Source organism: Dryobates pubescens, chromosome 6 (genome assembly GCF_014839835.1).
Source record: "Dryobates pubescens isolate bDryPub1 chromosome 6, bDryPub1.pri, whole genome shotgun sequence".
Lineage (NCBI taxonomy): Eukaryota > Metazoa > Chordata > Aves > Piciformes > Picidae > Dryobates > Dryobates pubescens.
In genome coordinates, this window is record NC_071617.1 from 786,167 (window position 1) to 801,509 (window position 15,343).

Here is a 15,343-nt window from a genome sequence, read left to right on the forward strand (position 1 = left end):
CTCACTGTGCTATCCATTCCACTTCCTTCAGCTGAGCTTCATCCCAGCTGCAGGCTTGGTGGGAATCAACATCTGTACTTACTGGCGGTGCACTGCTGGCAACTGGCACCTCTCTGCCTGCTGCTGTTTGCCAGGGGGGATAATGGTTGTCAGGCTCAGCTTCTGTCTTGGCTCAAGATCCACAGGATGCTCCTTCACCCAGAAGCATAGAATGGCTTAGGTGGGAAGGGACCTTAGAGATCATCCACTCCAGCCCCCCATGGGCTCTCTCAGCTAGGCTCAGGCCCTCCAGCTATTGACATTTCTTCCTATTCCCAGCCAGCAAAGTATGGAAAGCTGAAAAACAGATCAGGAAATGGTGAGTAGCAGCAAGCAGCAGTAATGGAGAAGAAATCTGCTGGGGAGAGGCTGAAGGAGCTGGGGATGGTCAGAGGGAAGGAGAGGAGGCTGAGGGGAGAGCTCCTGGCTGCCTGCAGCTCCCTGCAAGGAGCTTGTGCAGAGGCTGCTGCTGCTCTCTTCTCCCAGGGCATTAGTGAGAGAAGAAGAGGGCAGAGCCTCAAGCTGCCCCTGGGGAGGTTGAGAGTGGAGCTTAGGCAGCAGAGTGGTCAGGGCTTGGGATGTGCTGGGCAGGGAGGTGGTGGAGTCCCCAGGGCTGGCTGTGTTTGAAGGTGCTTTGGCTGTGGGGCTTGGGGCTGTGGTTCAGGGCTGAGCCTTGCAGAGCAGGGCTGATGGTTGGGCTTGGGGACCCTGAGGCTCTCTCCCAGCCTGGCTGCTGCTGTGAGTCTGTGTAGATCTCAGTGTGTAGCAGGGCAGAAGATCAACTTGACCAGAGAGATGGGAAGAGAGGCAGGGAAATAGGGGAGTGGGCCTGGGAGGCAAAGGGATGCTGATCTGACCAACAAGTGCAGTGTGATGGCCGGTGGGAGACAGCCAGGGCTGTGAGTCTGGGAGGGAAAAGCAAAGGTTTGGAGGCATTGATCAGTTGAAACAAAATCTTCCCGAGGCCCAGGTTTGGTCCAGCACAGGATTCCTTCCTCTGCAGTGAAGCTGCACTGACCTCTAGTGTCCCTGAGCTTCTCTTCCTTCTCCAGCCAAAGGTGGAGCAGACATCAAAAGCAATCAGAGCTAGGAAGTGAAGCACTCCTGAGTGTTCTGACAGGAGAGAGGAGCGGTGAGATCCTACCCCTGACCTTCCAGAGGCTGCCTGGACCTTGGGCCTGCACTGCCACTGCTACACAGCAGACTCATTGCCCAGATGCATTCTGTGTTGTTTCATTGAAGCATGAATTGTGCATCTTCAGCCACTGTTCCCATCCTGAGGGCTGCCCCTTTGCAAGCTCTCTCTCCAGGCCAGCTGCAGGGGCTGCTGTGCCTCTCACCACTCCTCCTCAGGCTGAGTTGCCACTGTCCACCCCTCAGCCTTTATGCAGGACATAAGCCTGTGTCCAGAGCACCTCAAGGCTGACATTGCCTCCTCAGCAGCAATTCATTGACAGAGGATCATGTGTGCCTGGGGGCTTTCATTTTTATGTAGGACTTAGAGTGCTTAGAGACCAAGGCACTCACCACTGGTCAGGGCTGTGGCTATCTGGTCAGTTTTCCACTCATGTTAACCAGTGCAGCAGGAAGAGACCTGGCCAGAAACCCACATCCAAGCACCACAAAGCCCCAAGCCCCACAGCCAAAGCACCTTCAAACACAGCCAGCCCTGGGGACTCCACCACCTCCCTGCCCAGCACATCCCAAGCCCTGACCACTCTGCTGCCTAAGCTCCACTCTCAACCTCCCCAGGGGCAGCTTGAGGCTCTGCCCTCTTCTTCTCTCACTAATGCCCTGGGAGAAGAGAGCAGCAGCAGCCTCTGCACAAGCTCCTTGCAGGGAGCTGCAGGCAGCCAGGAGCTCTCCCCTCAGCCTCCTCTCTTTCCCACTGACCATCCCCAGCTCCTTCAGCCTCTCTCCAGCAGCTTTCTTCTCCAGGCCCTTCCCAGCTTCCTTGCCCTGCTCTGCCCTGGCTCCAGCACCTCCACAGCTCTCTGGCACTGAGCTGCCCTGAGCTGGACACAAGCCTCCAGGTGTGGGCTGCCCAGAGCTGAGTGCCAGGGGACAATCCCCTCCCTGCTGCTGCTGGACACAGCATTGCTGAGCCCAGCCAGGAGGCCTTTGGCTCTCTTGGCCCCCTGGGCACACTGCTGCCTCCTCTTCAGCTGCTTGCCCATCAGCACCCCCAGCTCCCTTTCTGCCAGACAGTCAGAAGCAAAAGATTCCTGAGCTGCAATGTAGTTCAGGCTTGAAATGTAATTTGAATTGAAGATGGAACTTTAGAGCTGCCTTTTCTCTCCAGCCAGGAGGGTCTGTGGGTCCCTTGTGCTGCATATGCACCAAGCAAACAGCGCTGCAGGTCTAGGTAACCATTTGCAAGGGAAATAGAAACCATTCCCAGCACCAGGCTGTGTTGTTTATGGCAACAGCTGCCTGCTCTGGGCAAGGGAGGAAGAGGATTGCGCTCAGAAATCCTGGTGCTGATTGCCCCTGCCATATGCAGAGGGATTGCTCTGGTCAGCTTTCTCCTGTTTCCCTTCAGCATTGGTGGAGATGATCTCTTGGTGAGCTTCCCAGCATGTACTCTGCCTGCTGCAGCCTGCATCCTCGCTGCTCAGTGGTATTTGCCTTCAGGATGAGATGCTGTGTGGTGCTGTGCATGGGCCAGGACATCTGACTGACTGTCTCCACCTTTCACAGCCACAGGCCTTTGCAGCTCCTTCCCCTTGCATACAGTGACAGAGCAGCACTGCCTCCCCAGACTGCAGCAGCTCGAACATCCCAGAACCACACAGCCTGTGCTATCATTAGTTAATTCATTAGCCCAATCAATTACTTAATGAATTAGTTGAAGTTTGAGGAGGGTGGCTTCAGACTGGAGATGAGGAAGAAATTCTTTGCAGGGAGGGTGGGGAGACCCTGGCACAGGCTGCCCAGGGAGGCACTGCCTCCCCTGCCTGGAGGTGTTCAAGGCCAGGCTGGATGAGGCCCTGAGCAGCCTGGGCTGGTGGAGGTGTCCCTGCCCCTGGCAGCAGGGCTGGATCTAGATGATCTCCAAGGTCCCTTCCAATCCAAACCCTTCTGTGTACTGACTGCAGAATTACTTTCTGGTATGGTCATGCTGAAGCTGAATGCAGAGGGTTCAGGGGTACTAGAAAGTCTCTTACCTAGTTTGCAGGTAGACAGTGTTTGCTCCAAGGGTGTTGAAAGCACCCCCAGAGCCTATGCCAGGGCAGCAGGAGACCAGGTAGCATCACAGCATGAGCAGCTGCTGCATCATCTCTCACCATGCCAGAGCAGGAGCCCTGAGCAAGGGGATGTTCCCTTGTACAGGGCATTGAACTTGACCTTGCAGATGAATTGAGATCTCCAAAGCACAGCAGCAGACTTCCCTTCTGCTTCACAGAGCTGAAGGAGAGTTTTTGGAAGGGACCTCTGAAGATCATCCAGTCCAATGCCCCTGCTAGAGCAGGATCCCCAGTCCCACAGGAACGAGTCCAGGCAGGTTTTGAATGCCTCCAGAGGTGGAGACTCCCCCAGCTGTCTGAGCAGCCTTTGCCAGTGCTCTGCCACCCTCAGAGTGAAGAATGTTTTGCCTTAGGTTTGCATGGAACCTCCTCTGCCCTCTGCCTTCTCCTCCTCCCCAGCTTTCCACCTTCTGCAGGAACCGACAGGCGAAGGCCGAAGTGCTAGCCAAGGCAGAAGCACAGGCAGATAGTCCTGGGGAGCGCAGGAGAGGCACCAGGTGTGCTGGGAGAGGAACCAAGGTCATGTAAGCACTGGGAAGTAGGAAGTGGACACATCCCAGTTTCCCTGCCTGCAGGAGAGAGCAATAAGGGCAAAGCATTAGCTTACAACTGGCCAACTGTAAGACCACAAGGCCACCACTGGTGCAGCCACCAGCCTGGACCTGTCCAAAAGCCCTGACCAGCAGCGCCTGCGAGTGGTCAGCTCCCGGCTGAGCCTCGCCCCGGAGGGCTGAGCCTCCCCCCAGCTAACTGGGATTTACCCCCAGAGTAAATTGCCACCAAAAAGCAAGCCCCAGGCTCAGAGCTGGGAAGCACAGCACTGAACGTTGTGTTCACAAGAGGTGAGCTGAAAGCCAGGAGTGTAAACCTCAAGGGATGTGTACACAATACAGCTGCAGATGCTGACAGTTCAGGGCAAGGAAAGCAAAACACCAGGATCCCCTTGGACAGAGCTACCCCCACCCTGGGCAGCCCAGAGGGCTGCTCACAGCCTCCTCCAAGCCCCTTCCAGCCGCCCCCAGAGGCACAATATTGAGCCAGCAGCAGGTCAGGAGAGAGAGAAGGGAGCAAGCCTGCAAAGCAGCAGAGAGAAGCAGCCCAAAGGAGCCAGAAGAGTTTGTGCAGCAAGCTGCATCCCAGCCAGCAAACCAAGGGAATGATGCAGACCCATCCATGGAGTTCTTCTGTGCCCAGTCCCCTGCTTTATTTACCTTTTGGCTCAAAGGTGTCAGAAAGTTCCTGCTGAAGCCCCAGCCTCAACCCATAACACGCAGCCTGTCACTGCATTTCCATCCCGCGCTCCCCAGGGCTGCTCCCTGGATGTTCCCTTAGCTGTGAGTTGGTCTTGCCCGAGTCAGTGCCTGTAGCAAGGAGCTGTGGGTGTGAGTGGTGACTAACTGTGGGTGTGGAATGTTGGAAGTGCCAGCCCTTGGGAAGAGCATGGATCTCCTAACAGCGGGTTTGCCTGCTTGCAGCCCCAGGGAAACGCTGCTCCCTGGCACACGGTGATGGCAGAATGCATCTTGGGCTGCTTTGTCTGGAGACGTGGGCAGGAGGCAGAGAGACACAGAGGCATAGAATCATTGTCACAGAGACACAGAGTCAGAGTCATAGAGTCGTGGAGACATAGAGACACAGGCATAGAGACATAGTTGTAGAGTCATAGCATCACAGAGTCACAGAGACAGAGAATCATAGAGTCACAGAATCATAGAATCACAGACTCAGACTCATAGAATCACAGTCACAGAATCACAGACTCTCAGAATCAGAGTCATAGAACCACAGAGTCATAGAATCAGAGTCATAGAATCATAGAATCACAGTGATAGAATCACAGAGTCATAGAATCATAGAATCAGAGTCACAGAACCACAGAGTCATAGAATCAAAGAGTCTCAGAACCACAGAATCACAGGCTGGAAGGGACCTCCAAAGGTCATCCAGTCCAACCCCCCTGCAGCCAGCAGGGCCATCTCCAGCCAGCCCAGGCTGCCCAGCATGCACTCAGCTGGGCTGGCTAAGGCAGAAATAAACCTATTTAAAATGAATGGCAATGGGGGAAAGAAATCTTGGAGGTTAATCTACCATCACTGTGTGAAATCTGTTTCCATCAAAGCTAATTTCCTTTGTCTTCCTTTCCTTCCTTTATATTCCTTCCTTTCCTTTATGTTCCCTCCTTTCCTTTGTGTTCCTTCATTTCCTTTGTGTTCCTTCATTTCCTTTGTGTTCCTTCATTTCCTTTGTCTTCCTTCATTTCCTTTATGTTCCTTCATCTCCTTTATGTTCCTTCATCTCCTCTGTGTTCCTTCATCTCCTCTGTATTCCTTCCTTTCCTTTGTGTTCCTTCATTTCCTTTGTGTTCTTTCATTTCCTTTATGTTCCTTCATTTCCTTTATGTTCCTTCCTTTCCTTTATGTTCCTTCCTTTCCTTTCTATTCCTTCCTTTCCTCTGTGTTCCTTCATCTCCTCTGTATTCCTTCCTTTCCTTTCTATTCCTTCCTTTCCTCTGTGTTCCTTCATCTCCTCTGTATCCCTTCCTTCCCTTTGTGTTTCTTCCTTTCCTTTTCCTGCAGTGTAAGGCAGCCTGCCCCTGGCAATGCCTCTGCCCCAAACCAATTTGCATCAAAATCAGCTTCACTCCCACACAAAATCCCTTCAACAGAGGCAAAAGTGTGGGGGAAACAGCCCCCTGCTGCTGAGGAGGGTTAGGAGTCAGTGTTGGTGATCAGGCGGGAGGAAAACAGAAAAGAACATCCTAAATAAATAACTAACTAAACAACATTACATTAAATGAAGTGAAATGAAATGAACCAAAGTAAAAGAAAACGAAATAAAAGGAAACAACATTTTAAAAAATAAACTAAAATAAAATAAATAAAAAATAAAATGAAATTAATTAAAATAAAATGAAATAAAATGAAAGAAGAAAAAATAAAATAAACTAGAACAAAATAAAGAAAATAAATACAGTAAGTTAAACAAAATGAAGTAAAATAAAATGAAGCTAAACAAAACAAATCAAAACAAAATAAAGTAAAATAAATAAAATAAAATAAAATAAAACAAAATAAAATAAAATAAAACAAAATAAAATAAAACAAAATAAAATAAAATAAAACAAAGTAAAATAAAATAAAAACAAAACAAAATAAAGTAAAATAAATGAAGTAAAATAAAACAAAATGAAGCTAAACAAAACAAATGAAAACAAAATAAAGTAAAATAAATGAAATAAAATAAAATAAAACAAAATAGAATAAAATAAAACAAAATAAAATAAAAGCAAAACAAAATAAAGTAAAATAAATGAAATAAAATAAAACAAACTAAAATAAAAGCAAAACAAAATAAAGTAAAATAAATGAAATAAAATGAAATAAAATAAAATAGAATAAAACAAAATAAAATAAAACAAAACAAAACAAAATAAAACAAAACAAAATAAAATGAAATAAAATCAAGCCAAGCCAAGCCGATAAAATGGATACAGTGCCACCGAATGTGCTGAGCTGCCGCGGAGCGGAGCGGGAGCGCAGTCTCTGGTCTAAAGCCGCCTCTCTCCCCCCGGCAGTCAGAAGCTGAGCTTCAAGGAGCGTGTGCGGATGGCCAGCCCGCGGGGGCAGAGCATCAAGAGCCGGCAGTGCTCGGTGGGGGACCGCCGCTCCCCCAGCGCCGACGCCGCCCCCGAGGGCAGCCCCACCAAGGTGCAGAAGAGTTGGAGCTTCAACGACCGCACTCGCTTCAGGCCCTCGCTGCGCCTCAAGAGCTCCCAGCCCAAGCCTGTGCTCGACGGTAGGAGCCCCCCGGGCGTCGCCCCCACCCCCACTCCTGCGCCGCCGGCCGCCCCCCGGGCCCGGGGAGCACAAGCGTGAAAGCAGCAGGGCTGGGAAAGACCTGAGCTCAGGCCACACCCTGAGTGCTGGGGCCAGTGCTGGGGCCCGTGCTGGGGCCAGTGCTGGGGCCTTCCGTGCAAGAAAGATGCTGAGACGCTGGAAGGTGTCCAGAGAAGGGCAGTGAGGCTGGGGAGGGGTCTGGAGCACAGCCCTGGGAGGAGAGGCTGAGGGAGCTGGGGTTGCTTAGCCTGGAGAAGAGGAGGCTCAGGGGAGACCTTCTTGCTCTCTACAGCTACCTGCAGGGAGGTTGTAGCCAGGTGGGGGTTGGGCTCTTCTCCCAGGCACCCAAGGACAGAACAAGAGGACACAGTCTCAAGCTGTGCCAGGGGAGGTTCAGGCTGGAGGTGAGGAGAAAGTTCTTCCCAGCAAGAGAGATTGGCCCTTGGGATGTGCTGCCCAGGGGGGTGGTGGAGTCCCCATCCCTGGAGGTGTTTAAGAAGAGCCTGGATGAGGCCCTTGGTGCCATGGTCTGGTTGATGAGCTAGGGCTGGGTGATTGGTTGGACTTGGTGATCTTGGAGGTCTCTTCCAACCTCGCTGATTCTGTGATCACCCCAACCCCACCAGGGCCACCAAACCCTGTCCCAAAGTGACTGTAAAGTCATGAAGTCATTTAGCATAAGGTCATCAAGTCCAGCCATCAACCCAACCCCACCATGGCCACCAAACCCTGTCCCAAAGTGCCCAAAGTGATTGTAAAGTCATAAAGTCATTTAGGTTGGAAAAGGCCTCTAAGGTCCTGGAGTCCAACCACTCCAAGCCCTTCCAAAAGTCCCTTCCCAGCTTTCTTGTAGCCCATTTCAGGCAATGGAAGGCTGCTCTAAGGACTCCCCAGAGCTGAACAGCTTTCTCAGCTCCACCTCCCTCAGCCTGTCCCCATAGCAGAGGTCTGTGGTTCCCCAGAAGCTCTTTCCAGGCCCTTCTGTAGATGGGCATCGCCTTGGCTACTTGCAGTGCCCTGGGACCTCCTCAGCTGTCCAGGATTGCTGGGAAAGGATGGCAGGTGGCCTGGTGAAGCTGAGCTGCTGCACCAATTCATGCAGGTGTCAGGGTGCTGTATTTCCAGTCCCTCTTACCAGTCTAAGAGGGAGTTACCAGCACCATGCAGGTGGAGATCTTAGAGCAACAATCACAGAATCATGGAAGTGTTGAGGTGGGAAGAGACCTTTGAGGCCATCAAGTGCAACTGCTTCACTCATCCAGAGCTGCAAAGGATGAAGCCTTACAAAGCACACACTTAAAAGGGTGTGAGAGTCATGCAGGAGCCTCCCATGAAGGGAGAACACATCACAGGCAGAGGTGCCTGACCTCAGAGCCACACACAGCCACCCCCAGAGCTGTCCACAGTGAGCCAGGAGCCCCTTGTGGACCTAAAGCTTCCTCATGCAGCATAGTTTGTGTCCCAGCACCAAACCCAGGGGAACTACAGCCCCTGGCACCTGAGAACACACCCTGACAGGGGCCAAAGATGTGCCAGAGGAAGTGAAAAGTAGGAGATGTCATGTCATGGCCTCAGGTAGTGTGCTGCAGGGATGTGGATGATCACAGAGGCACAGCAACATCCAGGCTGGGAGAGAGCCTCAGGGTCCCCAGGCCCAACCATCAGCCCTGCTCTGCAAGGCTCAGCCCTGAACCACAGCCCCAAGCCCCACAGCCAAAGCACCTTCAAACACAGCCAGCCCTGGGGACTCCACCACCTCCCTGCCCAGCACATCCCAAGCCCTGAGCACTCTGCTGCCTAAGCTCCACTCTCAACCTCCCCAGGGGCAGCTTGAGGCTCTGCCCTCTTCTTCTCTCACTAATGCCCTGGGAGAAGAGAGCAGCAGCAGCCTCTGCACAAGCTCCTTGCAGGGAGCTGCAGGCAGCCAGGAGCTCTCCCCTCAGCCTCCTCTCTTTCCCACTGACCATCCCCAGCTCCTTCAGCCTCTCTCCAGCAGGAAGTTGTGCAGCAGGAGGGTGGTGGAAGCCTGGCAGAGGTTGCCCAGGGAGGTGGTTGAGGCTCCCTGCCTGGAGCTGTTGAAGGGGAGGCTGGAGAGGGCTGTGGGCAAGCTGCTGGAGTTGGGGCTGTCCCTGCTGAGTGCAGAGGGCTTGGGCTGCCTGAGCTCTGCAGCTCCCTCCCAGCCCAGCCCATCCTGTGTCTATCAAACCACAGAGTTGGGCACCTACAGGACACCCTCCAGCTGTGGGCATCTGGCAGTTTGCTTTCCTGCTTTTCTCTCAGGCCCATCTGGACTTGCTGGCTCATGTCCCACTCTCTCTCACAGGCTCAGCCCTCTTAACTACACAGTCCTGGTGCAGCTAATGAATTGTTTGTAGAAAGTCTCCTGCCCCCCCTGTATCACCACTCAAAATGAGTGAAGAAAGGACTCTTTTGTTGTTGTTGTAATGAAGCCATGGGAGCTGCTCCATGGAACACTGCCAGTGCAGAGCGTTGTGAGGAGTTAAAGAGCAGCAGAAGATAAAGCAGAGAGCTGTTGGGAGGGGATGCTAGGGGCTGGGGTTGTAGCTCTTTGCAGCTTGCCTGCAGTGTGTGATAGCTGAGCTGGAGCAGCTTCCTGACCTCACAGGGAAGGCAGAGCAGATAATGATACCCAGAATATGCCAAACAGCCTCCCAGCAGCCCCATCCTCCACTGAGGCCAGGCCTCAGCCTTGGGAGGAATTCTTCCACCTAGAAAATGCTGTCAGGGAAATTCTGTGATGGTATTAAAATCACAGAGCTGGCAGGGCTGGAAGGGACCCCAAGGCTCAGCCAGCCCCAGCCCCCTGCCATGGGCAGGGACACCTCACCCCACAGCAGGTTGCTCACAGCCACCTCCAGCCTGGCTGCAAACACCTCCAGGCAGGAGGCTTCCACCACCTCCCTGGGCAGCCTGTGCCAGGCTCTCACCACCCTCATGGGCAACAACTTCTTCCTCACAGCCAATCTCAATCTCCTCACATCTAGTTCTGCTCCATCCCCCCCAGTCCTGTCCCTCCCTGACACCCTCAAAAGTCCCTCCCCAGCTTTCCTGGAGCCCCCTGCAGATCCTGGAAGGCCACAATGAGGTCTCCTGGGAGCCTTCTCCTCTCCAGCCTGCACAACCCCAACTCCCTCAGTCTGTGCTCACAGCAGAGCAGCTCCAGCCCTCTGCTCTTCCTCGTGGCCCTGCTCTGGACACCTTCCAGCCCCTCCAGAGCCTTCCTGGCACAGAGGCTCCAGAGCTGGCCCCAGAGCTGCAGCTGTGGTCTCAGCAGAGTGGAGCAGAGGGGCAGAATCCCCTCCCTTGACCTCAAGTTTCCTTGTCCTGCCTCCTCCCTTCTTTCATGATCAGAATTCTAATGCTTTGGGGATGTTTTTCCAGGGAGCAAGGGAATAATTCCATGGTTCATTCCCCTGGGGCCTCCTTTTCCTGGCCTCTGTCCTGGCAAACATCTAAACATGGGCTGCTGCCCTCCTCTCTGGGGGGGAGTTTTGGGTGTTCTTATCATGAAGTTTGTGATGAAGTTCCATCCCAATTAGTGTTGCTGGTTTGTTTGTTCTTCCAGTTGGTTTTTCCTCTGGAGCTTAGCAAGCAAGAACAGTCAAGTGATTGGTTTGATTTATGGGGCAGCAATGTGCCCTGGGGGCCAAGAAGGCCAAGGGGGTCCTGGGCTGCACTCAGAGGAGTGTGGGCAGCAGAGCCAGGGAGGTTCTGCTCCCCCTCTGCCCTGCCCTGCTGAGACCTCACCTGGAACACTGCAGCCAGCTCTGGGCTGCCCAGCTCAGGAGGGACAGGGATCTGCTGCAGAGAGCCCAAGGGAGGCTGCAAGGATGCTGAAGGGACTGCAGCACTGCCTGGGGAGGAGAGGCTGAGAGCCCTGGGGCTGTTCAGTCTGCAGAGGAGAAGGCTGAGAGGGATCTGATCAATGTCTCTCAAGAGCTGAGGGCTGGGGGGCAGGAGGCAGGGCACAGGCTCTGCTCAGCTGCACCCTGGCATAGGACAAGGAGCAGTGGATGGAAACTGCAGCACAGGAGGTTCCAGCTCAGCATCAGGAGGAACTTCTGCCCTGGGAGGCTCCCAGAGCCCTGGAGCAGGCTGCCCAGAGAGGTTGTGGAGTCTCCTGCTCTGGAGCCTTCCCAGCCCTGTCTGGATGTGTTCTGTGTGCCCTGTGCTGGGTTCTCTGCTCCTGCTCTGGCAGGGGGCTTGGGCTGGGAGCTCTCCAGAGGTCCCTTCCAGCCCCTGACAGCCTCTGAGCCTGTGAACTCCTCACTCAAAGAGAGTCAACTTGTTGCTGTTGTAAAGCAAATGGATGAGAGAGCAAATCAATTCCGAGGGGCAGGGAAGGGAATCTGTTTTCATGGTTCACCAAGCAGGAGGATGAGCTGAGCTTGGAAGAGGTGAGAAGCTTCATGGACACAGATGATAACCAAAGCACTGGCCTGGGACACCTTTTAGTTTGATAAAGGGGAATGAATGGTATGAAGATAAACCAGGAAGGGTTTTTTGTGCTTAGAATGATCTTTGAAGGGAAAAAAATCAAAAAGGAAACTGAGATTTAGTGAGAAATTCTGTGCAGAGTGAGAGTGCTGGGAGTGCAGGCAGGAGAGGCACAGCCAGCAGGCAGGGAGGGGACTCTGCCCCTCTGCTCCACTCTGGTGAGACCACAGCTGCAGCTCTGGGGCCAGCTCTGGAGCCTCTGTGCCAGGAAGGGTCTGGAGGTGCTGGAAGGTGTCCAGAGAAGGGCCACGAGGAGGAGCAGAGGGCTGGAGCTGCTCTGCTGTGAGCACAGCCTGAGGGAGTTGGGGTTGTGCAGGCTGGAGAGGAGAAGGCTCCCAGGAGACCTCATTGTGGCCTTCCAGGATCTGCAGAGGGCTCCAAGAAAGCTGGGGAGGGACTTTTGAGGGTGTCAGGGAGGGATAGGACTGGGGGGGATGGAGCAGAACTAGAAGTGGGGAGATTGAGATTGGCTGTGAGGAAGAAGTTGTTGCCCATGAGGGTGGTGAGAGCCTGGCACAGGCTGCCCAGGGAGGTGGTGGTAGCCTCCTGCCTGGAGGTGTTTGCAGCCAGGCTGGAGGTGGCTGTGAGCAACCTGCTGTGGTGTGAGGTGTCCCTGGCCATGGCAGGGGGCTGGGGCTGGCTGAGCCTTGAGCTCCCTTCCAGCCCTGGCAGCTCTGTGACTCTATCTCCATTTTTTCAGAGGACTTTCACTAAGTCCTGTGCTGGAACAGCAATTAGTGAGAGCCAGGAACAGGCCATCAGCTTCAGGCACCTCTTGAGGTTTGGCCATGTCTGTGTGGAAGGTATTCAGCCTCAGCAGAATGATTTAGGTCACCCAGATGAAGAGCCCTGTCTGCCTCCCACACAGCCAGGGTACAAGAGGGGAATCAGAGAATGCTCTTACAGCTCTAGAGGTCATCTTGTGCAACCCTCTGCAGTGGACAGGAGCATCTGCCACTCCATCAGGTTGCTCAGAGCAACCTCTTCAGTGTTTCACCACCCTCACGGTGAAAATAACCAAAGCTCTGCCTTGGATCCAGCCTCAATCTCTCCTCTCTTAGTTTGAAACCATCATGCCTGGTCCTGCTGCCTCAGGCCCTGCTGGCAGGGTTATCTGCAGCTTCCTGTCAGGCCTAAGCACTTCTGAAAGCTTCCAAAAGCAGCTCCAAGGGGCCGTGCTGGGACCACCCTGCCAGCCCCTGTGAGGAGCACTGCTGTGCTGTCACCACAGGCACTCAGTCAGGGACTCATAGAATGCCTCAGAGCTCCTCTGCTCCAACCCCCTGCCATGCCCAGGGACACCTCTCAGCTGCACTCAGCTGCTCAGGGCCTCATCCAGCCTGGGCTTGAGCACCCCCAGGCAGGAGGCAGCCACAGCCTCCCTGGGCAGCCTCTGCCAGAGTTTCACCACCCTGGTACTGAACAACTTCTTCCTCAGCTCCACTCTAACCCTGCTCTGCCTCAGCTCCAAACCCTTCCCCCTTGGCCTGGCTCAAACACCCTCATGAACAGTCCCTCTGCAGCCTTCCTGCAGGATCCCTGCAGGTCCTGGCAGCAGCTCTGAGGTCCCCCTGGAGCCTTCTCCCCTCCAGGCTGCACAGCCCCAGCTCCCTCAGCCTGTGCTCCCAGCAGAGCTGCTCCAGCCCTTGGAGCATCTCTGTGGCCTCCTCTGGCCTCTCTCCAGCAGCTCTGTGTCCTCCTGCTGGGGACAGCAGAGCTGGAGGCAGGACTGGAGGATAGGTCTGAGCAGAGCCCAGGGGCAGAATCCCCTCTGCTGCCCTCTGCCCACCCTGCTGTGGCTGCAGCCTAGAATGCAATTTGCCCTTTTGTTCCATTCCCCCCAAGCCCCCAGCCCAAACTGAAGAGCAGCAAGTAACTGCTGCTCTGTTCAGCAGGCAGACAGCTACTTGAAATGCTGCTGCCATAGGGAGCTAGGAGCAATGAGGGTGAGGAGAGCAAGCATCACATGCTCCCAGTGCCAGGGCTTGTAATTAAACCACACAAAACACTGCTAAGAAAGGACAGAGGATATTTATAGCAAGAACAAATCAGGCCCTGAGCAGAGCTTTTGAAATGCTGCCACCAAGTCCTCATTCCTTGGTCTTGATGGCATCCAATGGTTGAGGGCAGTGTCCCTTTCTGTGCCCATTCAGGTAGGGTGACCTTAAAGGGCTGAGGCTTGCTGTGAAGAGTTCACAGCACCACAGAGCATCAGAGGCTGGGAGGGAGCTGCAGAGAGCATCCAGTGCAGCCCCTGCCAGAGCAGCAGCACCCAGGGCAGGCCACACAGCAATGCAGCCAGGGGGGGTTGGAAAGGCTCCAGAGAAGGAGACTCCACAACCTCTCTGGGCAGCCTGCTCCAGGCCTCCCTCACCCTCACCCCAAGGAAGTTTCTCCTCCTGGGCAGCTGAAACCTTCTCTGCTCAAGTTTGTCTCCATTGCTCCTTGGCTTCTTGCTGTGCAGCACCCACAAGAGCTTGGCCCCCTGCCCTTGACCCCCAGCCCTCAGCTCTTGAGAGACATTGATCAGATCCCTCTCAGCCTTCTCCTCTGCAGGCTAAACAGCCCCAGGGCTCTCAGTCTCTCTTCCCAGGGGAGATGCTCAAGTCCCCTCAGCATCCTCCTGCCTCTGCCTTGGGCTCTCTCCAGCAGCTCTCTGTCTCTCTTCACCTGGGGAGCCCCAGACTGGACCCAGGATTGCAGCTGTGCTCTCAGCAGGGCAGAGCAGAGCAGAGGGGGAGCAGAACCTCCCCAGCCCTGCTGGCCACACTTCTCTTGCTGCCCCCCCAGGCTCCCCTTGGCTCTCTTGGCCCCCAGGGCACATTGCTGTCCCATGCAGAACCTGCAGCACTCCAAGGTGTTGTAAACAGGGAGAGCTCAGCAGCAGACATTCCGGTCCTCTGTTCCTGTGCTTGGAGCCCACCAGGGCTGTCTCCCTCTCTACCACCGGGGGCTCCCCAGGCCCTTTGTGGCACAGGCACTGATCGCCCTGCTGCAGCCCTTCTCTGCCTCGACTTGCACTGCCTTGTGTTTTGCAGCAGGCAGTTTAGAGACCACTTAAGGAAGGCGCTGGAGTGAAGTGCTGCTCGTTGAGCCTGCTCTTGTCTCTTGCAGCTGACACCAGCCTGGGGACCGATGATGTGTACGATGAGAAAGGCTGCCAGTGCGATGTGTCGGTGGAAGATCTCACTCCTGCTCTCAAAACTGTCATCAGAGCCATCAGGTGAGTGCCAAGAACACTTGGATGGAAAACCTGTGAGGCTGCCACCAGGGCTGGGTGTGGCAGGAGCAGCAGGCTGGGTTTGACCTGGAGAAAGGCAGATTGAGGCTGGAGGTGAGGGAGAAAATCTTCCCAGGGAGCTGGGGGGGAGACACTGAACAGGCTGCCCAGGGGGGCTGTGGCTGCCTCCTGCCTGCAGGTCTGCAGAGGAGAAGGCTGAGAGGGATCTGATCAATGTCTCTCAAGAGCTGAGGGCTGGGGGGCAGGAGGCAGGGCACAGGCTCTGCTCAGCTGCACCCTGGGGTAGGACAAGGAGCAGTGGATGGAAGCTGCAGCACAGGAGGTTCCAGCTCAGCATCAGGAGGAACTTCTGCCCTGGGAGGCTCCCAGAGCCCTGGAGCAGGCTGCCCAGAGAGGTTGTGGAGTCTCCTGCTCTGGAGCCTTCCCAGCCCTGTCTGGATGTGTTCTGTGTGCCCTGTGCT

At 54.5% G+C, this 15,343-nt stretch overlaps 1 protein-coding gene across 1 annotated transcript in view; it reads left to right on the top strand.

Annotated features, from left to right (window-relative positions):
* The window catches only part of KCNQ5 (potassium voltage-gated channel subfamily Q member 5), a 221,708-nt gene that overhangs the window by 195,614 nt on the left and 10,751 nt on the right, over positions 1-15,343 (top strand). Inside the window, exons 10-11 of the mRNA XM_054162532.1 lie at positions 6,862-7,082; positions 14,756-14,864. Coding sequence (XP_054018507.1) covers positions 6,862-7,082; positions 14,756-14,864 — 330 coding nt within the window. The remainder of the gene's footprint in view (positions 1-6,861; positions 7,083-14,755; positions 14,865-15,343) is intronic.